Source organism: Copadichromis virginalis, linkage group LG7 (assembly GCF_057382275.1).
Source record: "Copadichromis virginalis isolate Kocher_CV1m ecotype Utaka linkage group LG7, C_Virginalis_male_GT1.1, whole genome shotgun sequence".
Classification (NCBI taxonomy): domain Eukaryota; kingdom Metazoa; phylum Chordata; class Actinopteri; order Cichliformes; family Cichlidae; genus Copadichromis; species Copadichromis virginalis.
This window is the reverse complement of record NC_140624.1, coordinates 12,249,530-12,277,512: the sequence shown is the minus strand read 5'-3', so window position 1 is coordinate 12,277,512 and position 27,983 is coordinate 12,249,530. Positions and strand designations below refer to the sequence as shown.

Below are 27,983 nucleotides of genomic sequence, written 5' to 3'. Positions count from 1 at the left end.
TGTAGAGGAAGTGGAGCTTGGCTTACGTTGAGAGCAAAAGTGGGCAGAGCCGCTGAAGGATATCAGCTCAGGCAGAGGCAGAGAGGAGGACACACGCAGCAGAGGAGCAAAGCGTCGACGACGGAGTGGAGGAAGGGCTCAGCGATGCGGCTGAAAGACCCACCAAAACGGCGAAAATCGCGCAAAAATGCGGCACTGACCGAGGCAGATGACGGGGGATAGACACGGCCCGTGAAATTGGTAAGAACTTAAGAGTAATCATACATTAATAGCTGAAAAATACGAGCCAGGCGTGTAAAGCAATATGGTGGAAAGAACGACAGATAGGCGCAGTGTTGGTAAAAATGGCTATGGTGTGCTGTTAGCGAAGAAAAAAAGAAAAGGGTCTGCAGAGTTTAAATTGCATGCATTTGTTTTTTAGTTTGTGGATTTTGTATGTTTGTAAGGGCAGTTTTGAGTTAGCTTAGTTTAGATTTTTGAAAGTGTATTTGTTCGCGACCTGTTTGGAGTTATTTCAACCTACGCATTTAAAATTTGCTTTGTCCTTGAAAGGGCAAATGCCCTTGTCTGAATTTGTTCGACAAAACCAGCAAAAATAAGCAAAAGTTTCGTTTTAAAAATGTTGTATCGGGAGCTGATTGATATTAACGCAACAACCTCAAGTACATTTTTGCTTATTTTCACAGTATTCGGTTTTTGAGGTTTTTCATCGAGTTTTAGATGAAAAAAATATTTAAAAATCGATGATTTCTTACATTTTATTAACACAGACCGCTCAGATATAGTTTGTAGCAAGATGTAACAAAGTATTATATACTCATTGCTTATTAATTAAAAATACTTTACATAAATTGTGATAAGTTGCTAAAATGTCCAAAATATGACTATTAACTAAAATCCTTTTATTTTAGACACCATACATAAACAGTACATAACTTGATTGTGAAAATGTAGGTTCTGTACATTATAAAAGCCAAGATATACTTAGAAATACAAAATAGGGTGTTGGCTTTTAACCCTTTGAGGTACTGAAGGGAGAAGTCATTTAAATATTCTCATAAATTTTCTTCTTCAAGTCACTTTACATCTGTAAATCATGTAAAGAAAAAGTTATGCTAGAAAGCTTCACCAAAAGTATGTGAATTTAAGGAAATTCTAAATTCTGTAATAAAATTAAATAAAGACATAAAATCATGTTAATATTTCAGTCTCATGGATGAGGTTGTTGATTTCTAAACATATAAAGGGAAATGCAACACATAATAAAAGCAGATGATATTTAGTCTTTTATGGCATAATACATCTAACTTTGACTATATCGTTAAATCCAACGGATTAGTACCACCCTACACATAACAAAATGTCCTCCTTAAGGTATTCTCTAGTGGATGTTACTGTTTAAGACAAATTTAGTCGTGTTTTGAGTCAACAAAGCACGCAAAGATAAAACAGTTTTACTAAGTAACAACTAAATATGTAAATACTTATTTAGGGTTTTTGTAATATGGTAATATGTTAATGAGGTCTTGGATAATCCTAAAATATTGCTTTAAAAAGGTATTAAAACAGATGGCTTGCTTATGACTGGCTTGTATGCCTATGTAAGTTCTGATTTTTTTTAATTGCGACTACTAGAATAATCAAAATAATGTTTTGTTTTTTGCAGGGATTCGGTGTGATGTTTCCCAAATGACGTCAAAGAAGAGCGGAGATTGCTTTGCCTTATCTAAATGGTATGTTTTATATTTGTACCAACCAGGGTATTTTGCGTAGTCTTACCATTCGTTAGTCTTTACTGTTGCATACCTGCAGCCAGTAGGGCGTGCTGTTGTCACAGTTCCTTTCTGAAAAAAGTTTTTTTTTGTTTTTTGTTATTTCAAAGGGTTGACATTTAGCCAACGTGAATGGAAGAATTTGAGTGATCCGTACTGCAAGTAGACACTGTAAGTATCATTTTAAGGCAGTTTGAGTGTCTTTAGAAGAATTCTTATAAGCAGTTTGAGCTTTGAACTCTTAAAAAAAGTGCTGAATTATTTAAAAAAAAATAAATCACAATAACAATTAAAAAACAATAACCTTACTAATTTGATTTAAAAAAAAGCAACGTTGTAAAGTCCACATTTATGTTTTTTGCTTGTACATCAGAATCATTATTAGGAAGTACCGCTACGTCTACGCTTCTGAACAAACACAGTTCTGCCCCCTAGTGTATGATGTAACACATAAATTCCAAATGTATAGAAGTGGGCTCACTTACTATGGATGGCAACGTTACGCGGTTATTTCGAAATAATTTTCCCGCCACTTAGAATAAAGTGTACTGCAGACACGTAAGATCACTTCGCACATTTTTATAGCTTACAGCACATTAATATTTAAATTGCTTAATATTAAACTGCTATTGTGTTGTTTTAAGAGAACATCTCTATTTGCAACACGTTGATGATAATTTTACAATTGACTAGCTAACCTGTGACTAATCTTAAGGATTGTTCTTTTCATAACTCTTGTGTCAGATTTTAAACGATGACACCAATTGTAGTACATGGGCAAGAAATGCGTTTCGTGTGTGATCGTAAATTATACTTGAGACAATGTTTTTGTAACAGATGTGTAAACGACAGGCTGTGGAAACTTTAGCACATCATCATTAACGTTTCTGCTTTTAATGCTTTACCACTTAAGAACTTTTGTTGCATCTCATTTGCAGGTGTACTAAAACTTAAAGTGTTAAAAACTGCAATTCAACTCCTCTGGGGCAGAATTGTTAATCATTTATACCTAAAGTGTCACTGAACCTTTTCTTTTCCTCTGAACTTTAGTGTCTGGAAGCAGTTGACAAATTTTGCAAATGCTCCACATTCAATTACATCTTACATTTTAAAATGTTTGATAAATTGGGAAGCAAAATTCAACTTGAAAGTCACTAACTATAACATAAAAATGGTTATAGTCCCTGGATTATTGGAATGAACGGGTCTCGTAGAAGTACTTGGAGCCAAGAATGTGACCATTTTGAATTTTAGAAAATTTCTTGCACAGATGGGTAACAAGTATAAGTAACTAAGAATTTTCTCAAAATGGAAAAAACAGATTATTTCCCATAAATGTTGCCAAACCAATTAAAGTGGCAACCACAATTTGTTCTCCGCACAGAAATTCAAGTCTTTCGGTGTCCTTTTCAGGTGTGATTTAAAAAAAAAAAAAAAAAAAAGCATTCATTTATTAATCTCGTCTTCTAATCGTAAGAAGTAACTGTAAAAATCCTAAAATAAATCCACAGGTTAGATACACCCACACACAGAACATAAAGGAAACACTCTCCAGTGAGCAATACAAAGTATTTCATTTGATAGAATAAATTTGAAAAGAAAGAACTGCAATAGTTTTAACTTGCGAAGCTACTTGAGTTACACAGCACATAAATGTACCATACACCAACACCTGAGTGTCTCGACAGTGACTTATAAATTGCCAAGTATTTTTTTTTATCTGCATTAGATAAATTATAAGTCTGCAAAACGACTAAGAAGATCCTGCCAGCTCTAATTGTCATTCAGTCCAGTACATCTACCATATAATATGTGCTTGTGTGTGTGTGTGTGTATCATAAATATATATATATATATATATATATATATATATATATATATATATATATATATATGATCTTTTAAAGCACAAAATACTGATTTTACATTAACAACAAAGGTTGAAGTCAGTATGAGTTTAAATATGACCATTTCTCCTCAACCTTTATGTTAAATAACATTATCTTTCAAGTCATTATTGCTATAAAAGTTGGTTTTGTTTTCTCAGAAATGCGTTCCTCACATTCAAATCATTCTCAACTGGAAACAACGAAAATGAGTGTTTGGAAGCCATCTTTGACAGTTAGAATTAGCATTTATAGATTAAAAGGTCCAAGCACTTAAAGCTCATTAAAGCCTGTAAAGCTGGAAATCTTTCTGTGAATATTTTAAATGGGTGTCATTCATTGTTCCTCATCTTTTCTATAGTGGAGACAGAAGACACTGCGGAGAAGATTTCAATTTGTGAAGAAAAAGAAGACAGCTCTGTAAGTTCCTTTTTTTTTTTTTTTTTTTTTTTTTTTTTTTTTTTTTTTGACCTGATTGCGTTTGTCATGTGCTTTTTGATTGGCAAATTTAAGTTTCAACAGAATATTTACATTTAGATCCAGTTCAACTAGGTTTGCTTTAAGTAGAGTTTGTCCATGTTTTATGACTGACGTTCACTTTTAGTTCTAAGAGGCTAGCAAAAAACAGCTGTGAAAATGAATTAACAAAGGGGAAGTTTGGGACGATAAATTTCATTGTAGGATACACACAACAATTTCATGCGGCTACACGCAATTTTTGGGGATGTTGCCTGTATTGCCTCCTGTAGGCATTTAATAAAAAAGCCATATTTACCTATATACTTAATTTTGCCAAATCTTATAGATTTTCATTGTGCTGAAAACCTGATAGAACAAGACCAATACCAAACCACAGTTACTTGTTGCTGAATAGTGGACAACTGAAAATGACCATAGTTTGAACTGTTGCTTTAACAGTTATTGGATGCTAATGTGTTGTTCATCTGTTGCTCATGTAATTGGTTAGTCTGGTAATTGATGAAGTGGATCATATTTTTCATATAGTAATATTTGCTTACAGACCTGTGTTGTGCTGTTTTACTCCTAATTTGTGTGAACATCAAAGCTGTTGCGTGAATAGATTGCATTCGTAACTGATTGATGTGACTTTAGGTGCAACTCTAGACTCATTTTACTCCTGGTGGTCAGTTGAGGAAATGCTTTTCGCAAATTGCTGGAAGACCTATTCAGCCCATATTTCATTGTGCTAATTACTTTAAAACCCACACAATTTTTTTTTTTAAAGCACTACAAAAAAGTACCACAGCCATTAAAGCTTGGGACCAACACAACATTGTCTTGGGTTTCATTGTAAACGTATCAAGAGTTACAAAGTTCAGTTGCGAACCCTATCGAATTTAAATTCGCATTCAGTACATCGCTATGCCATTTTATTACAGTTCACTTACTATTTGTATCCTTTTTAATCAATTCCGTGTTCATAGGAACACTTAACTCTCAAAAAACAAAATACACCTGCACAGTGATCGCTAGCGCAGCTGAAAGCTAGCTACGTATGTTGCTTGACTGGCATAATTGTAATCTAGTTTAGGATACCTGGTTTTAACTGCTGGACATTGCACTGTGGGCTTACAATTCTTCCTTCTTTTTTTTATCCTATCAAGACCCCATTCAACTGGATATTGCTGAAGTGGAGACTACGTTGTTTAACGTGAAGATGGCAAGTTATTTGGCGGTTAGCCAAATTTTGACAAGATGAAACCTTTTTCTGATTGGACTTTGACATTTGGATTTTTATTTTTTTTTATTTTTTACCTACAACATGGACTCTGGAACACCTTTGCTGGCTATGTAGTGGACTCGTTGAAAAGTTAACATTTGATTTTGGAAAGTCAGCCTTTTGTACATTTGATATTCAAATGTTGTTTTAAATAAAGTATGTGACCTCGTATATTTTTTCCTGGCTTTGTTTCATTAGCAGAGAAATATCAAGGGCACATTTGCAGAAAAAATTTGACAACGTTGAAGTACCTAAAGTCGGAAGTTCGTTTTTGTATTTGTGAATACATACAAAATATCACATTACTTTTCATTGGCTTTGTGTCAATAATTATCAAGGTATGGCCATAGAAATTGAGCTTCAGACTCGAGTTGGAATTTATCAAGTTGATTTATAAGATAAAAGAGAAAGGAGTGATTAAAATTCCCCTTTTTCCATTTAATTAGCCCCACTGGTGAAGCTTAACTAACCCTAAAACACCTGAAAATACACTTCACTTGAAAGCTTTCTGGTCAGAGCCCAAATGGTTTCCAAAGGCTCTCTAAAATGGCTACTGGTCGTCCTTCTTCCTGCCTGCGCAGGAAGTGATGTAATTGGTGCAAAATATATACTTTTACAGCCTCTCAGTATTGTTACCTTTTATCAAAGGGCAAGAAAGGTTTCACTTTGAGGCTTGTGTCCTGGGGCAGAAAATGTATGTAAGTTCATATAAACGAATTTTAAAAACATAATAAAAGGGGAGGGACTTAAACATCACCTGAGTGTGGGGTAAATGGAAATAACGTCAATCAAAGGCGAAGCTTTCAGAGCAGGGAAGGAGCTCTAGATGGCGGCTGAGCCTTGGGAAGGGTGCCATGGGCTTTCGTTAGATCGTTTCTTTTGCCTGTTTTTCGTCCGAGACTGCTCGATTTTTGATGAAATTTTGAGGGCAACGATCGTGCGCTCGTGTTTTTAACGAAAATCTACGCGATTTGTGCCGTTTTAGTGCTGTTTTTTCGAGCCGTAGGAGCCGTCTGCTCCGGCGAAGTGCTCGTCGTTGTTTTCCATACTGGTCTCTGGCAGCCATGGCGCGCCTCCATTTTTAGTGTGCTGCTGCCTCTCCTCTGTCGCTCTCTCAGTAGATGAAGAATGCAAGGGGCCTACGAGCTTTATAGAAACAAGGCTGTTTTTGTAATTTATTAAGTAATTATCTTTACATCTTTATTTTTATTCGAGTCGGAGGCATATTTAAAGTGTTATAGGGCGAACGAGATTCTAATAGTTCATTTATGGACTAGCACCTTTCTCCACGTTGAATTGACATGTTTACACTGTGTCAAGCTTAATTTACTGTTTTTCTTCATGTTTAAATATTATTTTCCTACCGCTTCGTCTGATGACGCAGTTAGAATTAACGGCATGCGGCTCGATCTGTGAACTATATTGAAAGACATTCAAAGGCATTAACTTATTGTGAGAGCACCTGTCGTTTTTGTGAGGTCTATTTAACCCAGCGATGTAAATAATGATCCTTACTTTCTTCGATTTGTTGCTTTTTTTTCCCTGCTCGTGTCGCACCGCCGAGGCTTTAGCTGCCACCTGAGCAAAAGCAATCTTGTGGGACTTGTATGATAGTTCATGCTTCCTCTTAACTTTTTGGCAGTAAATACCAGGACAAAAGCAACATCCATTCAGATTTTCAGGATACAACAATGATGAAGAGTAAAAGTAAAAAACAAGAGGATGAAGGATCGACTCAAAGCAATGCATCAAGGTATGAGCCTTATACTTTTTACCTTTTTTTCGTTTCTGCTTTGATTGTTTACGTTGTCAAGCATGGTTGATCACCTGTGTTAGATATGCGACGTGGTTTTGAAGACGTGCACTAGTGTCTTGAATGACCTTGCTATTGTTTAATAGCCACACCCTGATTTTTTTTTTTTCCCCCCTTACCATTTCTTACACTCAATACTGAGGTTTCAGGCCTGTGTTATGGATCTTTGCCCACAAGATGCATGTGTTAGACCACTGGGAAAGCCTTTCCTCCTGTATTATTCTGCAAAAAAACTTGTCACAGATGTCTTAATGTCCGTTCGCTATAATGTTATATGACCTTGTCTTGGAGTTAGTACTGCATTGCACCATTTTTTTTTTTTTTTAACTAACGTTGTTGATTTTGGGGTTTTGATTTATTTCTGAAATGGTGCACTGATTTGTCATTGGACACTAATATATACAGTGTTACAACTATTTTATATGTAACATACTTTACCAGACAGTTTCTGGACCTTGCAAGTGCCCACAACTCTCACTTTATGTCAGTCTCTACTTATTTTTATTTTATTCTGTATTTACATTTTTGGCCAAATATTTTAAAGTTTTACCACATCTACCTTTTAATACTGGATTATTTCTGTTTATTAAAAAGCCATTAAAGCTCAGTGGTTGTAAACAGTTTTTGTGTTGTTTTTTGTGTTTTGTTTTGTTTACAGCTGCTAAAAGTAAAAAAAGAGGTTATGTCAGTGTTCACATCCTTACATTATGTTACAGAATTTTAACATGTTTTTAAGGTGTTATTTTTACTTTCCTGCAAGAGCATTTTCAATTTGAAACTTTTTTCTCTTATCCTCATGTCCACTACATTTAAATGATTATGGGGCTCATTTTATTTTGGGTATATGGATGTAAATGTATTTTTTGAACATGTATATTTTGAATGTTTGAAGCTAAACAGTGGTAATTTTTACTTAAATCTAGCTTTTATTTGTATTTCCTGCTAGGTTGATTGTAAAGGCCTCTGGCCTGGAGTCTGAATACTTTAACACAGTGGCATTTTCTTGCCCTATTGTCCACTTTTATTATTGTGTTTTGTTGATGTCTGCAAGGCCCTGTGGTCCTCAGGTACACCAAATCTTCGTATCAAAATCAGTGGAAACATCTGTTGATCAATAAAGATGTCATCAAATAATCTTGCATGGTTTGAGGATAATGCTGGGGTGACTAGCTGCTCTTTTTCTTCAGGATCTGTTTGTTCTCAGTGCATAAATGCTGTTTTCTAACAGTATAAGAATAACTGCCATGTTGTCAAAGCAAATACTGCGACCTGACCTCAATAGACTGTTTAAAAAAAAAAAGACACATCAGTTTGCAAGCACCCTCACAGCATTACACTGGCTGTACACTGCAGTTAGGTTACATCACACTTGTAGTCTCTGTGTGTGATCCTGTGGCAGCCATTTTAGTATTTTCCTCTAGTGTGACTGAAACGTGTCCTCTGCAGGGTTGACAGCCTGACTTTGTTAGACAGAGAGCTGAGCACTATGAGCATTCAAACAAAGCAACCAAAATAACAACATGAGGGAAATCTATCCGGTTTGTGTAATTAAATGACATGAAAGTAGTATTTACATACTCTCCTGAGTCACAAAATGGCCCTTGCTTTGTGTACCCAGCTTGCTCACTTACCAGTATTAAAACTCAGCTCAGAACTACACAGAGGAGGAACAGGAAGACCTCAGATGCTAGGGAGACTGCTTGGAGGGCTGTGATAGGCTAGGTGGCCACCTAGCAACACGCCAGCCAGTAATAATTCGAGGACGTCTCTATGACCCGCCCACTCCTGACCTCACTTAAAGCGGAAGAAGCCATCTACTTCCGAGTTTGGTCTTTGAAGGAGCGCAACATGTGTATGCTGTAATAGCGTACTTTCAACCATTTTAATTTATTTTTGCCTTTAGCATAATTCCCATCGTCTAAAAAAGGGCACGAGATGGTTATTATAAGCACTTTCTCCATTTTCAAAATAAAAGTAATGATGCTCATTAGACGTAATGACACCAAATGTTTTTAATGAAAACATTTATGGGACACGATGCCGTTTTCATGGTTTAAAATGTGATCCATTGTAAAAGGCAGTGATTGCTTGAGATTTATGCCCAGCCATGCTGGGCTCTGGTGACGCCTTGTGTCCAAAAAGATAACTGCACACAGAAATCTATCCACTGATAACCCCTGTTTACTGAAACTTCCGGCCAAAACCTATATGTTTACGCACAAGGCTAGTTCATTTGCATCAAAGTTGAAAGCGTCAGAAAAAATATTAATCTGATGAGATGTTTAAAATTCTTATTGCTTTATGCATTAGTTTTATCTCCTTTTGGCTAACGAAATGTCTCTTCTTTTTTATTTTTATTTCATTGAATCCTTATACGTCTTCAGGCCTCTATAAAACTTTCATACAACATAGAAGAACGTAGCTTTATTAAACTGCTCACAGCCCAAGCTTCCCTTAAAACGTTTTAAACTGAAGAAATGTGCACTTGTGGTCAGAGCTTATAGTTTAGGATTTTTTGTAAACCATTTAAATGACTTTCCACAGTAATTTTGCTTGTTTCAGTTTAGCTTTGATTTGTTTCAGTTTTAGTTTCTCTTTTATTGTATGAAGGACCCATGCCACAGGAAAAAACAAGTAAGTGCATTACAATAAAAACTGACAACTTTCTGGAAGCAGTTGACTTTAAGTCTTGTAGACTTCCAAAGTATCAAAGCCTCATCAGCAATATCATGATAACATATTCTTACCAGATTAACTAGTAGTGGTAGTATTTTTGTTAGTTTCCCAACTATATTGACCTTCCTTGTGACCATTCATGTGGTTTTAAGGGATTGAGTTAAAAGATTAGGAGTGAGTGATCAATAAACACTGAACAGTGACCATTCTTACAGATGGCTGTGGTGCTTCTGTAAATTCTTTGGTTGTTTTTAATCTTTTCTACGGATGAAATTCACCTATTTATTGCATTTTCTAATTATATATTTCTTGTGGTAATTCATAGCTTTGCATTATGCCACAAGCATTTAGAGGATGGCAGAGTGGAAAAGACTGATCCTGCTAAATGTGTTTGACCCAGTTTTAATGTATTTTAGTTGTGAAACCAGGTCTGTTCACTGCAGGCCTGTTTAAAATGCCTGTAAGAGGATTTATGAGCCTTGGAGAGAAAGAGGTTATTATAAGATGGTTAGCTGAGTAAGGAACATGGAGCATGATGTAATGAGGCTTCTGCTTCCTCTCGGCCAAGTCACGAATTACTGATGCCATCCAGCTTTTGCAGTTTCGCTGTGCCCTTCATGTGGGGGTGTGCTCTGAAATTTAAGACTTTCTTTTTTATTTACATAAATATTTATTCTTTTTATTGCTGCCACCGACAACTCCTGTTACTGCCATGATGCTGCACATAGCTCTTTGAGCAATAGCCCATCATTGACGGCAAAGTCAAATGAACATATTCTTTTTCCTGTAGCATTTCGGCTTCAGAGGAATCCAACCGCTCTGCGTCGGAGTCGGGAAGTCAGTCAGAGAGCGAACATGGCAGTGAAAGGAGGAGATCGCACAACTCCGAGTCAAACAGCTCCTCAGAGTCAGAGAGTCACTCAGAGTCAGAGAGCGAATCTGCAGAGTCCAAGTCACAGCAAACCGCAGCAGAGGTCAAAGACAAGCCAGTTAGAAAGAAGGAGCGCCTGGCTGATGTGAAGAAGGTAAAGGCCATCGGAGACGTTCTGTGTTCAACCAGATTGTACTTCCTGCCCTCTCGCAGTGGTGATGGAAATGACTTAATTCATGAGCGTGGTAATCTGATCATGAAGGTGTGACATGCAGCAAACTTGGGCTTTAGCTCTTTGCAGTAAAAGCTTTTCTTTATCCAGACTGTCCTTCTATCTGTGTCAGGCTCTTGCTGTGTCCTAGGTCATCGTGATTATGCAATGTTCTCACATTACTCTCCCACAGACGTGATGCAGACACTCAGCCATAAAGATTATTTGAATTTTAGGTGGAGCTGGATAAAGGCTATTCTTTAATGATATAAATCCTTGATAAAGGCCATAAAAGGTTACAGTAACAATAAAGAGTCAACAGAACAATTGATGTTCTGAAAAATTCCAGTTAATGTTTAACTCGTGAGCGAAGATTTGCTGCTTTTCTTTTCTCAGCTAATCGTAAACTGAATATATGTGTACACTCGTCGTTCGTCTGACAGAACTATGCATTTTGACGTGTCACAGTGGCTTGTGGATGGTTTGCAGCAATGACGAAATGAGCTGAGGCAAAAATCGACACACTCATCGTTACTTTCAGCCCTGTAGTGCAAGCTTACAACAGCAGAGTAGAAAAGACGACATGTTACATTTACAAAAAGAAATACAGAAAACCCCGTGGCTTTTTTTTATAGCATCTGATTGTTTTCTTTCGAAGATGTGGGAAGAACATCCAGATGTGTACGGTGTCCGGCGGTCCAATCGGAGCAGGCAGGAGCCAGCTCGATTAAACATTGGAGCTGGGGTAAGCAGATGTGAATGAGCAGTACTGGTTTGCAGTTATCTGCATTGACATCAGCTGCTATAAACAAGCCATGCACGCCATCTAGTGGATGTTTTGTAGTGTTGGTCTGTTTGACACTTATTCTCTCTGCCAAGGTGGTTATTTTTGGTAGCATTTGCGTGCGTGTTTGCCTGTAGCTTTAAAGATTGCAATGAATTCTGATAAAATTTTATAGAGGTACAAAAGTGGCGTCATGTTAGCGGTACATACAGATTTGCCTTACAGCCACCAAGATCTTTAAGGTCAATTTAACCCTTTATTACCCAAGTTGCATGCAGGCCTAATGAAGTTATGTGGTCATTTTGGCTCATCTTTCAGGCAGCATTTGAATTACCTCTCTAGCCCAGAATGATTGAAAACTTACGGTAATCTGAAGAATGCTTGATAAGATCCATGGTTGAGTTGGGTCTTTTGGGTATTGTTGCCCAGCTGGGCAGGCGGACACCCAAGTTTGTGAATGCGACAACTCGAGAACAAGACAATGTTGGATTTTAAAATTCAAAATACAACAGGACGACCTGCTAAAAATCTTGGACGAGTTTGAATTTTAGTGACCTTGAACTTGAGGACAAAGTTGAAAATCTTGTGAATTTCATAACTCAAGAACGAAGAAAAATTCATACCACACACCTATCAGCTAGTAGGCTGATGGGTAGCACTAGCACAGCAGTGTGTGAATGCCTTGTGTTAGCGTGACACACCTGAATATCCCTGTAAAACTCGTCTTTCTGAAACCGTCCGTTCCCAATTTTCTCTCATTCCAATCAAAATGATTATGTCATATAGGCATATAGGATATGTTTTATGGGGATTGTAAATGTCATGTTGCTGTGGACCTTTGACCTCTTCTTTAAGGTCAAATAAGGTGAAACTTGCATAAAATGTCTTATCTTTAAAACGACGCTTAAAATTCTGCTGCCTTTGTTTGTATTGGCAACGTTTATGAAGTGATTCTGATAAATGAGGATTCTAAATATCACATTTCAAATTTTCATTTGACCTGTGATTTCACGTTTACATTTCACATCTGCTTTTCTTTCAAGTTGACCCCAGAATGCTTTATTTCTTCAAAGAAAGTATTGTTAAGGGAGGGAGAGAATAAGCTGCCTTGGTGGAGGGTTTGCGCTGTCGGGTGCTTCTTGTTATTGAAATGTTTTTCTGCTGGCTGTTCTTGCAGGGCAGCAGTGAGTCTGAGAGCGAAAGCCCCAAAAGGAAAACCTCCCGGGCTAAGAAAAAGGAGTAAGTATAGAGACTGTCAATACCTTATTGAGGACTATAATCTCACCATTATTTCATTTATTTATAATTTGTCAGTACAGCACAATATTGTTTTCAATATTTTTGAATTTTCATGACACGTGCACTGAACTCAACCCATGTTTTTAGAGTTCATGTCAGTTTGTGTCATTCTGCTGCCAGCCTGTGTTCATATTGTGAACCTTATCATTTAAAGCTTATTTTAAAATGGGTATCTGTTTGTCTCAGAATGGGCTCAGTTAGCTTTAGCCAGCCAGCCAGGTGCTGTTCGACATTAAAATCCAATTAGTGGCTTAACCCTGGTTTTAAAAAATTGGGCTGTGATGAACACCCTACGGCCATTATTTTTTCAATTAAAATCGGTAAAATGGCAAAGTCATGGGCGTGGAGGGTGAACTTGTGGCATTTCTTTGTTATAAGAAATATCTGGAAAGATGATGACTCAAATGATGAAGAGGAGGAGGAGGATGCTTCCGACAGTACAGACAGTGAGCAGGAAGAGAAAAAAGTTAGATCCAGACGACTTCCTGCTAGAAGGTAAGAGTGAAGTGAAGCCTGGCCATCAGACAGCTACCCACTGGGCATCTCTAAATCATTTCATATTGTGTGAGCGAGCTGATTGGTTTGACTTTTCTTTGGTTTGAGTAAAAACGTTTTAACACTCCAGCCTGATGAAACTGTGACATGTCCGAACATCTCATTTGTTTTTGCTCAAATTTGCTACAGCTGTGCTCTGTGTGAAATGCTATTGGCTGCTTCAAGCTTTTAGAATCACCTATGAAACAATCAGAAACCAAAAAAAAGTGTGACATGAACGAGCCAGGAATTTTGGTTTAGCGTGTCTAAGTGGATTTTGTCTTTCTTTCTTTTGTTTTTGTGTTTAACTCTGTTTTACAGGCCTCAGGGCAAATCGTCAACAGCCAAAAAGCAGCTCTCTCAGAAGGCGAAGAAGTCCCGGAAACAGGAGTCGTCGGCAGAAGAGGACGACGACAATGACGACGACGACGACGACGATGAGGAAGACACTCCAAAGAGGCAGACGCGACGAAGGGGTGCCACAAAAGTCAAAAGGTGAATTGCTGAACCTAAAGTTAAGGATATTTTCTTAAAAGTAATTTAGAGTTTTCACTATGACCAGTGTTATTAACCCTTTATGAGTGTCCGCACTCATTTCAATGGCAGTAAAATTTTAGCCAAATGAGATGGAGAAATGTATTTTTATTTTGCATATAAAGCCAGATGAGTTACACTTACATATCAGGAATTCAACATATCCCAGAATGCCTTTGCCTTTCATTAATGGGTTTGTAGAAATCAACAAAAAGTGCACACAACAAAATAAAATTATAATCCAGACGCAGGTGCTTTGTCAGCTGTTCATAGCACTTCCAAGAATGGAATATGTGTCGTCAGTCTTGCTGTATGAGCTATGAAGGAAGTGATATTATTTCCTGGGATTTTTTTCCCTCTTTCCTGTAAGTCCTACCGCAGCTATATATATGCATTTTATTTTTATTGATGTATAGCAAGTTTAAATGCTCCAAAACTGGCACTACAGCGTGCAAAAATGTAAAGATAAGTGCTGGTGTTAAAACGGGTTGAAGTCCAGTAACATTTTTACCTCGCATGCACCACCTAATCTTCATCACATCTTTCTGTTGTGCTCTAGTTATAAAGAGGACCAACATGACTTTGAAACGGACTCTGATGACCTGATCGAAATGACAGGTGACGCGTGTGAGGAGCAGCAGGACGACGACAGCGAAACCATCGAGAAAGTAATGGATGCCAGGACTGGCAAAAAAGGAGGTGATACTTTTTCACTCGTCTCATTATTTTTAAACCTATATTCACTCAAATGCTTTCTGTGGAGTCTAAAGGTCAGCGTTGTCTCTTGTAGCCACTGGGGCTTGCACTACTGTGTATGCCGTGGAGGAAAATGGGGACCCGTGCGAAGGCTTTGACCCCGAGAAGGATGAAGGGGAGTCTCATTACCTGATTAAGTGGAAGGGCTGGTCCTACATCCACAACACGTGGGAGAGCATGGACTCTCTGACACAGCAGAAAGTCAAGGGGATGAAGAAACTGGAGAACTTTAAGAAGAAAAATGATGAACTGAACTCATGGTGAAAATCCCGACCCTCGCATTTACACAGAATTTCTTTTCAAGTGTGCACCACCCCTGAAATTCACCATCAATTTTGTCCGTGTTTGTAGGTTGAGGAAGGCGTCCCCTGAGGACATTGAATTTCACAACTGCCAGCAAGAGCTCACCTCTGACTTGAACAAGCAGTTTCAGTTTGTGGAGCGTATCATCGGTAAGAAATCATTATGTTCTCGCTTTTGCAGAAAACACCGTTTCGATGTAAGTTGTGGGCAAACTATATTTTTGCGGCGACTGTGGCTCAGGAGGTAGTTAGGGGTTTAATCCCTGGCTGCTCCAGTCTTGGTGGTGCTTGTATGAAAGTGTTTGTGCATGGGTGGATGTATAAATATAAGAATAAGAACTAATTCATTTACCATTAAAATTATTTTTGTTATTAACAGCAACAAAAACAGGAAAGACACCGGGATCCTCTGACTTCCCCTGTAAGTTGCTAAACTTCTTCCCCACCATCTCTGCAACAAGAACAGTTTTAACAATCACCTTTCTAACATTTTTCTCATTCAATGAACAGCTCATAGTCATAAGACTCCATCCTCCAATGAACCAGAGTTCCTGTGCAAGTGGATGGGTCTGCCCTATTCCGAGTGCAGCTGGGAAGATGGAGCTTTGGTTAGAAAGAAGTTTCAGCACTGCATAGACAGCTTCATGAACCGAAACTCCAGCAAAACAGTTCCCTCTAAAGACTGCAAGGTAAGGCTGCAAGGAGTCCTATCAAAGCACAGTTTAATCCGACCCCATGCATTAGGGCGAAACAGTTCAAGGAAAGCATAGGATACTCACACTCATGTGACAAGCGACCAATAGATTTTCAAGCCACATTTGTGACTCCAAAACAGCTGTTCCTGTAACCACAATTAAAACCTTTTGGGAAGCAGCTAGCAGGAATCCTTCCTCAAGCACCTGATCAACAAACTCTGATGTGAAGGAAAGCGAACCTTGTTGTTGTTCAATCCACTCCTGTTTGTTTTACACAACAAAAGTCTGCACTAGGCCTCTAGAAGTTTTATTAAAACATGCAGATGATCTGTCAACATAGTCTGATACACGTTTAACTTATACAGAAAGCTGTATAAGTTAACTGTAAGTTAACGGCAGCCGTCCTATTTTACATGGATTCGATACCTGCAGCAAACAGGGGTGAGTCTAAAGGGGGAATGGGGTGTACTACATCTGATTAATTATAAGGCTTTCATAATATTTTCAGACTAAAAGTTAAATAATATAAAATATTGTATTAATTAAACTGTGTTAATATTTGAAAATATAAAAATAAAAGCTTTTTTTGTAAGCCAATAGAAATGTACTTGGGCTACTTTTTTATACACATCTGATTTTATTGACTTTGACCTTTTGATTGTACTTTAGATTATTTATATATTTTTGCATAAAAAATGTAGAAAAGAATGTTTTCTTTAAAAAATGCAATTTAATATTGCATCTCAATACAATTGAAAAAGGATTAATTTGTTTTATTTATTTATTTTTTGACAGATGTTTGCATTAAAACATTGCAATTTCTGAAATGGAAACCAATGAGAAAAGTATTTCCCATCCAATTAATCAATGGAATAATCAATAGATTACTCGATTACTAAAATAATCAATAGCTGCATACCAAGTGTGCACAGTAGAACGTGGATCCTACTGAGTGCTATGAGTAATTGTTTGTAAAAGCCCAGTAACTACAGGTCTGTCTCTTTGTTTTGTCTCTTTTTAGTTTTACGTGAGCATGTTTTGCTCCTCATAAATGAAGGAGTGTGTTTCTATCATTTCAGGTATTAAAGCAAAGACCAAGATTTGTTGCTCTGAAGAAGCAGCCGTCATATATTGGGGACTCCAACCTTGAACTGAGAGATTATCAGCTGGATGGGTTAAACTGGCTCGCTCACTCCTGGTGCAGGTAAATAAATATAACCAAGGCCGCCCCCTTCCCCTCCAAATAGGATTTTACAAAGCCTGCATAACTATCTTTTTGTCCCCCTCCGTAGGTGCAATAGCGTTATCCTCGCTGATGAGATGGGGCTGGGAAAAACCATCCAGACAATCTCCTTCCTGTCTTACCTGTTTCACCAGCATCAGCTCTATGGGCCCTTTTTACTGGTGGTGCCTCTGTCCACGCTCACTTCCTGGCAGCGGGAGTTCGACACCTGGGCCCCTGACATGAATGTGGTGGTCTACCTTGGCGACGTCATGAGCAGGAAAATAGTAGGTCGAATTCGAATACTTCTGTCCTCCTGCTGGCTCGACAAATAGTTGCATACTTTGAACTGGTGCTTCTGTGTTGTGCAGATCCGTGATTATGAGTGGGTGAACCATCAAACCAAAAGAATCCGTTTCAATGCACTACTAACCACTTATGAGATTCTACTTAAAGACAAGGTAGGCTTCTTCTTTTTTCTTTTTTTAAATGAATGTTTATACTTTGAGATAACTGACGGCATCTTAAAATTTGACTCTAGGGGGTGCTCGGAAACATCAACTGGGCGTTCCTGGGCGTTGATGAAGCTCACAGGCTGAAGAATGATGACTCCCTGCTCTACAAAACATTAATGGAGTTCAGGTCTAATCACAGGCTCCTCATTACCGGCACGCCGCTACAGAACTCGCTCAAAGAGCTCTGGTCACTCTTACACTTCCTCATGCCTGACAAGTACGTCCCGATTCACACTTGTGAGCATTCTACTGAACAAAAGCGGGGTAAATGGCATCCTGTGTGACACGAGTGGCATTTCCTATATCTGCTGTGCATCGTAGGTTTGACTCCTGGGAGGATTTTGAGGATGAGCATGGGAAGGGAAGGGAAAACGGCTATCAGAGTCTTCACAAAGTCCTTGAGCCTTTCCTGCTCCGGCGTGTCAAAAAAGATGTGGAAAAATCTCTCCCGGCCAAGGTGGAGCAAATCCTCCGTGTTGAAATGTCCGCACAGCAGAAACAATTTTACAAGTATGACTCTATTTCTTCCTTCTGTAACATTTATTGCTTCTGTCTTTCTTATAAATGCCATTTGTAGCGGCTGCATTTCTCTTCTTCATTAACTTGATTTGTTCCTGAATATTTCCAGGTGGATTTTAACAAGGAATTACAAAGCTCTTGCCAAAGGCACCAGAGGCAGCTCCAGCGGCTTCCTGAACATCGTAATGGAGCTTAAAAAGTGCTGCAACCATAGTTTCCTCATAAAACAGCCCGAGGATGGAGACGCTGAAACGCAACAGGAACACCTGCAGGTATATCTCAGTGTGAACCCGATTTAGCTCCGAGCGTCACCCCAGGATAGCTCTGCTAAAAGAGACTAGCTGCAGTTTAACACAGGAAGAAAACACGGCTCTTCCCGCTCACTGATATTTTGCTTTGACTTTTGTGCCTTCTAGGCTCTGGTGAGGGGCAGTGGGAAGCTGGTACTGTTGGACAAGCTGCTGACCAGGCTCAGAGAAAGAGGCAACAGGGTCCTAATCTTCTCCCAGATGGTCAGGATGTTGGACATTCTGGCTGAATACCTGTCTAAGAAACGATATCCGTTTCAGGTAAGATTTGAAAAAAAAAAAAATAGAAGGCTAATGTTAGATTTCACTAAGGATTGATTGGTGTGGTTATTCAGGCTGTGGTGTTCAGTTTTGTGATTTCTCCAGGGTTAGGAGGGCAGTGATGCACCTCCTGTGATGTGCAATTTCTTGTTTGATAAGTTGTTAGAGATCAGGAGGACCTGACGGAATATAAATAAGTATTTTCATAACCTTCACCATACATTTGGTGCTGTCGCCTTGCCTCCTGTTCATGATAACAACGCCACCATCAGTGGGAACATCAGTGAATAGAGGCCTCAGGCTTTGACTGTTGCTTTTATTGGTGTTTACAGCGAAAGCGCCTTTGGGGATGGCTGCACTGGGCAGATTAGACTCGGCATCAGATGTCAGTGTTGTTGCACGCATACTTCTCCCGGCCTTAGAGTTCATGTGTTTATTTATATCAACAAGTTATTTTCTACCGAAGACCAGACGGACTCCTGCAAGTCACTCGACTCGGGTTGTTTTTGCTTACAGTCTTAGTCTTAGGCTGCTGTGGTCAGTTTAAACATATAGATCAGTGCAATGCGTGGCATGTAAGGACGAGTAATGCAGTGGTTGGCGGGAAAATCTTCAAAGGGTAAATTTCTCTTTGCTTGTCTCCTCTTCAGCGGCTCGACGGCTCCATAAAGGGAGAAATCCGAAAACAAGCACTTGACCACTTTAACGCAGAAGGCTCAGAGGTATGTAAATAAAAGAGTTTCAGTTTTTATTCTAATCTTTTAACAACGTAGAATACACTTACAGCAATTTCTTTATTATTGGCTCAACTGCTGACCAAATCGATGACCAAATGTTTGGGGCATAAGGCACGTGGGCTCTAATGCCCTTAAGAGTCCTGGCCAGCTGGACCATTTCCTGCATGTCCTCACGTTTCCTGGGCTGCTCTTTATTGCACACACAGAATATGGCAAATTTGGTGAAGGGTATAGTTTATAAATTATACAGTAAGGCCCAAATAGCGCCATTAGTTAGTTTCCAGTTGCTCACATAATCGTTTCTGTTGTTTTTCTTTGTTTTGTAGGACTTCTGCTTCCTTTTATCCACCAGAGCTGGAGGTTTAGGTATTAACTTGGCCTCGGCAGACACCGTCGTCATCTTTGACTCTGACTGGAACCCTCAGAACGACCTGCAGGCGCAGGCGAGGGCTCACAGGATTGGTCAAAAGAAACAGGTAATCTTAACGCTCAGGTTCACGTCTGTAATCGTAGGTGTGCTTTGTAACTAGTGAGATTGTTGTATAAAAATGTATCTGCGCTCTTCCCTCGTAGGTGAATATATACAGACTTGTCACGAAGGGAACAGTGGAGGAGGACATTATCGAGAGGGCGAAGAAGAAGATGGTTTTGGACCATCTTGTCATTCAGAGAATGGACACGACTGGTCGAACTGTTCTGGACAGCAACTCAGGAAACACAAAGTAAGACTTTGAGAGTTTAGCAGTGAAGGTTTTAGGGGATGTGGACGTTCTTTGTGTGATTAACACTTTTAATTTGTTTTAACAGTTCAAACCCGTTCAATAAAGAAGAACTGACCGCTATTCTCAAGTTTGGTGCAGAAGATCTTTTCAAAGAGGCTGAAGGCGAGGAGTCTGAACCACAGGTATCAAAATGGGTGAATAAGCTCGTGTGTGCTTAAAATAGTTTTCACATATTTGGGAGTTAAAACAGACGATCTTTGTTTCTATAGGAAATGGACATTGATGAGATTTTGAGGTTGGCCGAAACCAGAGAAAGTGATCAAGGCTCAAGTGCTACAGATGAACTTCTGTCGCAGTTTAAGGTATCTGCAAGCTGTTACGGCATCCTCAAAGACCAACCCAATTTAATTAATTTTTTTATAAAATACTGATCAAAATTGTCTCTTTTCTTTCTCTCGCATCGATGTGTCAATGCAGGTGGCCAATTTCTCCAGTATGGAAGAGAGCACTCCAGAGTTTGAGGAGAAGCCCATTCCAGAATGGGATGACATAATTCCCGAGGAGCAACGTCGCAAAATTGAAGAGGAGGCGAAGCAGCGGGAGATGGAGGACATCTTCATGCTGCCTCGAAGCAGAAGCTCTAATAAGCGGGTAGGAAAGGTTATTTGTGAAAGCAGCACTGGTCTCTGTTTCATATTGCATACATATACAAGAAAGAGATGAATGACAGCATCTACCTAACAAGCTTAAGCCTTGAAAGCTTGCAAGACTATGAAATTGTTAACTTCCACAAGACAATTGAATCTCCCACACTGCATGGCCAAATGGAAGAGCCCTCTCATTACTCATCCAGCCTCCATGAGGGCCTATGAATAGTGAACATACAAAGTTAATCAGTTTGGTCTTATTAAAAGTTCAGCTGGAGTTTATTGAAGCAAGATGCCCCTCTCCTGGGTGTTGATGTGAGGTGGAGGTTAAGCTTTCAGGCTTTGCATAGTGCTTTTCCCACTGAGTACCTCCCAGCTGATGCAGTGTAGCATTGATCGAAAAGAAAAGCTGGAATTGATGTAATGTTCATTTGAGTGACTATAAGAGAGACAGGTGTGAAAATGCAAGGGGCATGGGGTATTGAAGGTGGATGAGTTTAAATACCTGGGGTCAGCCATCCAAAGCAGCAGACAGTGCTCGAGTGAGTTGAAGAAAATTGTTGAAGTTGAAGATTCCAGGCAGGGTGGAGATGAGTGATAGAAGGAAACCAGCAAGGCTATAAAGTGTGGTTTAGAGATGGTGGCACTGACAAAAAGCTGGAGAGGCAAAGAGTTCATTGTCCAGGACAGGATTAGGAACGAGTACATGAGAGGAAGCTGGAGCTGCCAAGCAGGAGTAACACAGGAAGACCTCAGAAAAGATTCAAGGATGTAGTGAAGGAGAACATGAAGGGGGTTGGTGTGACAGAAGAAGATGTTAGGGATAGGGTGAGATGGAGGCAGGTGATCTCCTGTGGTGATCCTTAAAGGGAGCAGCTGAAAGAGTAATAATGATGACAGTTTTCGATTGTCTGGTTTTAGACTTTGCGTTGGCTTTATGTCGACATTTTCTTTGCATTATGTTTTGCATTTCCATTATTTTTCCTGCATCACCCTTAATTGTATGAACCCATAGCCTCGTGACTGAGTATATATTATGGATTATGTCACTATTACACATAAGAGTTACAGAAAACTGGGGGGGAAAAAAGGCAGCTGCTCAATATGTGGCTCTTTTGGCTTTCAGGCTCAGGCCAATGACAGTGACAGTGATGTGGGCTCCAAACTGAAGCACCGTTCATCAGGCTCTGAAAGTGAGACCGATGACAGCGATGATGACAAGAAGCCAAAGAAGCGAGGAAGGCCAAGAGCTCGCAAAAACAACGTGGAGGGTTTCACTGACGCGGAGATTCGCAGGTAAAACTTGTCCCGTGTGTTGTTTTTTCTTATTGTTCTTAAAGTGACATTCGGTTTTCTTTGAAAGCATCTTTTCGTCAGCACAATAAAAACGTATTCATAATCTCATCATCAGGTTCATCAAGGCATACAAGAAGTTTGGATGTCCACTTGAAAGGTAAGCCTATTGTCACAGATGTTAAGGTAGCAGTGAGCAGAATTTTTTTTTTAAATTTATTTATTTATGTTTAAATTCTGCATATTTATTTATTTATTTATTTATTTTTGTGTGTCCAGGTTGGAAGCCATTGCCCGAGACTCTGAACTGGTGGACAAATCCATCGCAGACCTGAAGAGGCTCGGTGAACTGATTCATTCTAGCTGCGTGACTGCAGTGCAGGAGCACGAGGAGCACCTTAAAGAGAACCCAGTCGAAGGTATGTCGCTTTTAGTCATTTAGCTAATAAAGAAACCGGTTTTTGAGTGGCAAAAATGAGGAAGCAGCATCATTATTATTATTATTATTCCAGCTAAAGGTCCTGGGAAGCGACGAGGAATTAATATCAAGATCTCAGGAGTGCAAGTCAATGCAAAGTCCATCATTCAGCACGAGGAAGAGTTCGAGCCGCTGCACAAAGTTGTGCCCTCCAACCCAGCTGAGAGAAATAAGTAAGATATCACTGTAGAAATAAGAAGGAACACAGTGTCTTGTATCATGTTGAAGATTTGATGTTCTGTTGTGGATTAAAACTACCAACACTTTGCTTCTGCCAGGTTTAAGCTGACGTGCAGGGTGAAAGTGGCTCACTTTGATGTAGACTGGGATCTGCAGGATGACATTCAGCTCTTGCTCGGCATCTACGAGCACGGCTTTGGCAACTGGGATCTGATCAAGACTGATTCTGACCTTAAACTCGCCGATAAGGCAAGCGTTACATGCTTACTTTTACTGCTAAGCTGAAAAGTAGAGCTTCAGTGTAGAAGACAGCAAAAATTACACAAGCACACGATGTAAAATAGTTTTATTATAAGCATTTAAAGAAAAATGGCTTGATGGAGCTATTGTAAAAGCTTTCGAAAAAGCTGTTTTAAGTTCTTTCCAGTTTTATTTCTGTCTTCATATTCACTGCACTCCTTATGAATATATAAAATTGACAGATTAATTAAAGAGTCTAACAATAAAATCTGTCTGTACAGATTCTTCCAGATGATCCAAGCAAGAAGCCTCAGGCCAAGCAGCTGCAGGCGAGGGCAGAGTATCTTCTCAAGCTGCTTAAAAAAGAACAAGACAGCACAGATCAGGCTAAAACCGGGGAGGAGGTGTGCTACTATTAATCACTGAGTATCTCATTAAATTGGATTTGCATGTACACAAAGGGACTTTCGGTACCTCAGCCTCACTCGTTGTCTTTTCCTTCAAGGTCAAAGTGAAGAAGAGGAAGCCCCGGGTGAAGAAGGAGAACAAGATTCTTAAAGACGAGCAGGGAAACGACATCTCTTCCCCTCGCCTGTCAGACAACCCGTCAGAAGAGGGCGAGGTCAAGGTCGGTCAGACTGAATTCTACTTCTTTATGGATGTTAGAGGCTGCGTGTGGACGCAGGCCTGCCTGCAGTACATGTAATGGTAGTAAAAGTAAATAAATAATGACTAATGACCTGCTGTTATATGTTTTTAATCAGGAGGATGGAACAGAAAAGTCCACTGTGAAGAAGAGACAGAAGAAAAAGGACAACAAAGAGAACAAAGAAAAACAGGGAACTCCCAAAAAGGAAAAGGATGGGGACAAAGAAAAGAAGGGTGCCAAGCCCAGAAAAGAAAAGGTATTTCAGAGACGCTGATAACCTGAATTTAAGTGCCTTCCTCACATTTACACAGGCTAAATCGGACAGGATTTGTGCTTTAACGTGCAGCTGAAGAACGTTTTGATGTCTGCTCTTTCAGGCTAAAGGAGCCAAAGGGAAGAAGACTCAAGGTCCAGTTCATATTACAGCTGGATCTGAACCAATTCCCATTGAAGAAAAGGAGGACGATGAACTTGACCAGGAGACTTTCAGTATTGTGAGTTTCTTCTTAGCTCTTGTGAACAAATCACATTTCTGCATTTATTTTTTGAATGCCCGAGAACAAAGCATTGCATTAATCATTGTCTGTGTGTTTGTAGTGTAAGGAACGCATGAGGCCTGTGAAAAAGGCCCTAAAGCAACTCGACAAACCAGATGAGGGTCTAAGCGACCAGGAGCAGCTCCAGCACACACGCACATGCCTACTGAAGATTGGAGACCGCATCACAGAGTGCCTTAAAGCTTACAGTGATCCCGAACACGTCAAAATATGGCGAAGGTGAGAAATTAAAATGGGAATTTTCTGTGTGTAACTGAACATGACGATTGTCTCTTGAATTCTGCTGATCGTTTATTTATTTATTTATGTTATTTTTTGGGGGGGGGTTGGACAGAAATCTCTGGATTTTCGTGTCCAAGTTTACAGAGTTTGGTGCAAGGAAGCTACACAAGCTTTACAAAATGGCACAGAAGAAGCGATCGCATGAGGAAGAGGTGAGCAGCTGTTTGGGGTTAAACCTGACCTGTTATACTGTGGCTAAGCAGCGCTGAAATTATCCTGTGACATTTGCAGAAGGAGCAGAAGAAGAAGGAGGACGTTTCAGGGAGAGTAAAGTCATTCAGGCCAGAGCCGTCTGGTTCCAGTCGAGACTCCACGGGGACTCAGCCGTCCTCCAGATCTGCATCGCACTCCACTCAGCCAGGACCCCACGGACACCACAGAGAACCGTACAACGCTAACAAGCGGCACTTTAGCAACGATGGTACGTGTGTTTGATGATTATTCAAAGGGAGAAAAATCAGACATCGGTCAGTTAATGTCAGCTTGCTTGCGTTTTTTTTTTTCTTTTTTCTTTTTTTTTTTACAGATCGAGGAGACTGGCAAAGGGACCGTAAATACAGCTACCCAGGTAACAGCAACTCATCGTGGCAGGGAGATCGGCATCATCCCTATGACCCTCATCGCTATAAGGACCACTACGGTGATCGACGGCCGCACGGAGACCCCTACCGCAGCTCGGGCGGTTACCGCAACAACTCCTCTCCTCGAAAAAGACCATACGAGCAGTACAGCAACGACCGGGACCACAGGGGTCACCGACCCTACTATGACAGGTGAGTTTACGTGAATATGGTGACCTTCAGAGGCTAGTAGATTAGCCAGAAACTATACTCAAGTAAAAATGTTTTCACTTTGTTGAAAGGGCGACCGTGGCTCAGGGGGTTGGGAATCGCATCTGTAACCGGAAGGTCGCCGGTTTGATCCCTGGGCTCTCTGTCCTGGTCGTTGTGTCCTCGGGCAAGACACTTTACCCTACTTGCCTACTGGTGTTGGCCAGAGGGGCCGATGGCGCGATATGGCAGCCTCGCTTCTGTCAGTCTGCCCCAGGGCAGCTGTGGCTACAACTGTAGCTTGCCTCCACCAGTGTGTGAATGTGAGAGTGAATGAATAGTGGCATTGTAAAGCGCTTTGGGTGCCTTGAAAAGCGCTATATAAATCCAATCCATTATTATTATTATTATTATTACTTCAGGTTTTGAATACAAAAATGAGGTGGCACCAAATATTCCTCTATTCAGGAAAAACCAGAATAATTAACAAACAACAGGAGGAAATGGGAAAAGCGTCAGGCTCGATGGTAACACCAACATCTGTGAAGGGATGTCTAGTATCAGGTGACTTATTTAGGCTCATTAGGAGATAATGGGGTAACATTTTAGAGAGAGCTCTCTGTTTAATGCAGGCGTGTTCACTGTGCGTAATAAGCTCTTTTCTCACCTAAGTTACAGAGATGTTAGCTCCATTATTATTACTGGAACGAATTTATTTTTAGTGATAAATAAATTCGATTAATACTATACTAAATCACAACACAGTTGCCTCAAGGTGCTTAATATTTTAAGGTAAAGACCCTACAATACTACACTGTAAGGAGAACCATTGTTTCTTTAATTTAACGACCTTTCAACTATATTTCAGGCATCCAGACCCCAAAAGAAGACGTCCTGATGATTTCCGCCCTAACTACCACCAGGGAAGAGACGGTCCTCTTCAGGATTTCAGGAGGATGCCGGACCACAGGCCTGCAGGTCCTTCAGGGCCAGATCATTACAACAGGCCATTCCACCCTGAAAAACCTCCTCCACTTCTAGACCCTCGTTCCCCGCAGGCTCAGAAGTCGCCACAGGACTCCCGCTCTCCACTGGAGAGGCCCGGAGAGCTGAATGCCATGGCAGATCCGAACTGGAACAACAGGAAAACTTAAGTCTGCCCAGAGCAGGCTGAAAAAACTCATTTAAGCGTTTAGTCCAGGGTCAAAGCCACATGCTGCTGCTGATGGACAAGTCTGGACTGGCCAAAACATAAGCTCACAGTTGAAAAGGGAATCAACACGTACCCTCTTTACCAGCAAAACCAAACTATTTTTTGCTCTTCCCCGCCCCCGACAGTGACTGTGGCTCTGAATTTGTGCCGTGAAGGAAGAACTTTGTTTTCTGTCGTAAAGATGGAAAAACAAAGAACCTAAAACATGCAACTTTATTTAAACGAACTCATCAGTTAATCACGGAAAGACTGAGTGGCGCGCTCATGGATGCTTAGTCCCATGGACTATTATTATATAAAGAAAATTTAGGATACAAGAACTAAATCTCCATGATCTCCATCCTAAAAGTGCCTGAAGGTGTTTTGGCCTTTTTGAATGGTAAATGTATGGGATAATTCCCAAAGGAACCATGACATGAACTTTTATTTTTGCGTTTAGCTTTAAGTGCAAATGATGTCATAAGAAGGTTTCCGTACGATAGAATGTGTACCGTGTTCTCACCTGCACCTTCAAAATGTTTTGTGTCGAACATGTAGCCGAACAGAACCATGGGGGTTTCAACATGCAGGTTAAAATGAGATCTGTTGACACTTAAATGACGAAACAAGCCAAGTTGTTTCTTCTACAAGCGCAGCGATGGTTTTTAACAAAGTCACACTTCTCACGTGTTTAAAAAGGAAAAAAAAAATCATTGTGTAGTAGTATAAATCATTGAAATCCTCCTGCTCTGTTGACTTTAACCACTTTACTGTTAGTAGGTCCGATGAATCGAAAGCTTTGGAAGCAGTATTTATTGCAACAACTTGTACGAAAGTTTATAACACTACGACTTCAATCGATCCCTGATTATCAGTATTACGATGGTTAAATACTCAGTTATTTCTGGGGTGGGGGGGAATTAAGCGACATAAGCTTCTTCTTCTTTTTTCTCCTCTCTGTACTTAATCGTTTGGCAATATTTTTGTTCTTGAATTATAATTAGGAAGTTGCTGTTGAAATTTCTTTGTGTTTATTGTCTTTAGTCACTTTTCCTGTGCCAAATCTGACCCTGTCCACCCCCATTTTTCTTTTTTTTTTCCCTACCTTTTTCTTTGCTTCTCCGTTTGTGCCTTATTTACGTCTGTATTATCAAACTGTATATCAGCTCACGAACAATACGGAGGGCTCACGCAGGCACATTTTTAAGTACAAAATTGTAATTCTTTGCAAACTGGTGAAGGGACCCACTCTGGTAATTTGTGTGCTTTTTCCAAAAGAGTTAATGATTTGAGAAATATTTAAACAAGAATATAAAGGAAAATCAAGCGTCTTCTGTCCAGGGGTACTTAACCGATTTGTTACAGTGAGCAGCCAGCCCATGTTTTCTTCCACATCAAGCAAGCTACAGTTCCTGTATCATATGTTCTTTAAGAAAGTCTAAATAATTTATATTTGTGACAAAAAAACCACTCTTAGTGAGAAATGTGTTGTACATATGTTTGGACATATGTAATAAACTTTGTTACACAATGACTT

At 39.7% G+C, this 27,983-nt stretch overlaps 1 protein-coding gene across 2 annotated transcripts; it reads left to right on the top strand.

Moving 5' to 3' along the window:
- chd2 (chromodomain helicase DNA binding protein 2) lies at nucleotides 1-27,980 on the top strand. Of its 2 annotated transcripts, XM_085461762.1 has the most exons (42): nucleotides 1-240; nucleotides 1,667-1,733; nucleotides 1,883-1,943; nucleotides 4,020-4,078; nucleotides 5,284-7,152; nucleotides 10,679-10,913; nucleotides 11,629-11,715; nucleotides 12,932-12,993; nucleotides 13,432-13,548; nucleotides 13,909-14,082; nucleotides 14,681-14,820; nucleotides 14,912-15,137; nucleotides 15,229-15,329; nucleotides 15,559-15,600; nucleotides 15,690-15,868; nucleotides 16,954-17,078; nucleotides 17,167-17,383; nucleotides 17,468-17,557; nucleotides 17,638-17,828; nucleotides 17,933-18,121; nucleotides 18,240-18,402; nucleotides 18,547-18,699; nucleotides 19,350-19,421; nucleotides 19,763-19,912; nucleotides 20,010-20,158; nucleotides 20,244-20,340; nucleotides 20,428-20,520; nucleotides 20,636-20,809; nucleotides 21,932-22,101; nucleotides 22,217-22,258; nucleotides 22,378-22,517; nucleotides 22,611-22,749; nucleotides 22,855-23,005; nucleotides 23,278-23,400; nucleotides 23,502-23,624; nucleotides 23,761-23,901; nucleotides 24,023-24,139; nucleotides 24,243-24,421; nucleotides 24,537-24,636; nucleotides 24,716-24,905; nucleotides 25,011-25,257; nucleotides 26,123-27,980. In XM_085461762.1, exons 5-42 carry the CDS (start codon nucleotides 7,091-7,093, stop codon nucleotides 26,406-26,408), a joined length of 5,436 nt encoding a protein of 1,811 aa, XP_085317888.1. In that variant the 5' UTR covers nucleotides 1-240; nucleotides 1,667-1,733; nucleotides 1,883-1,943; nucleotides 4,020-4,078; nucleotides 5,284-7,090; the 3' UTR covers nucleotides 26,409-27,980. The 2 variants fall into 2 exon arrangements, with proteins under 2 accessions (XP_085317888.1, XP_085317889.1); XM_085461763.1 differs by lacking the exon at nucleotides 13,432-13,548 and having other exon boundaries at nucleotides 2-240.
- Nucleotides 27,981-27,983: the final 3 nt, after the last annotated feature.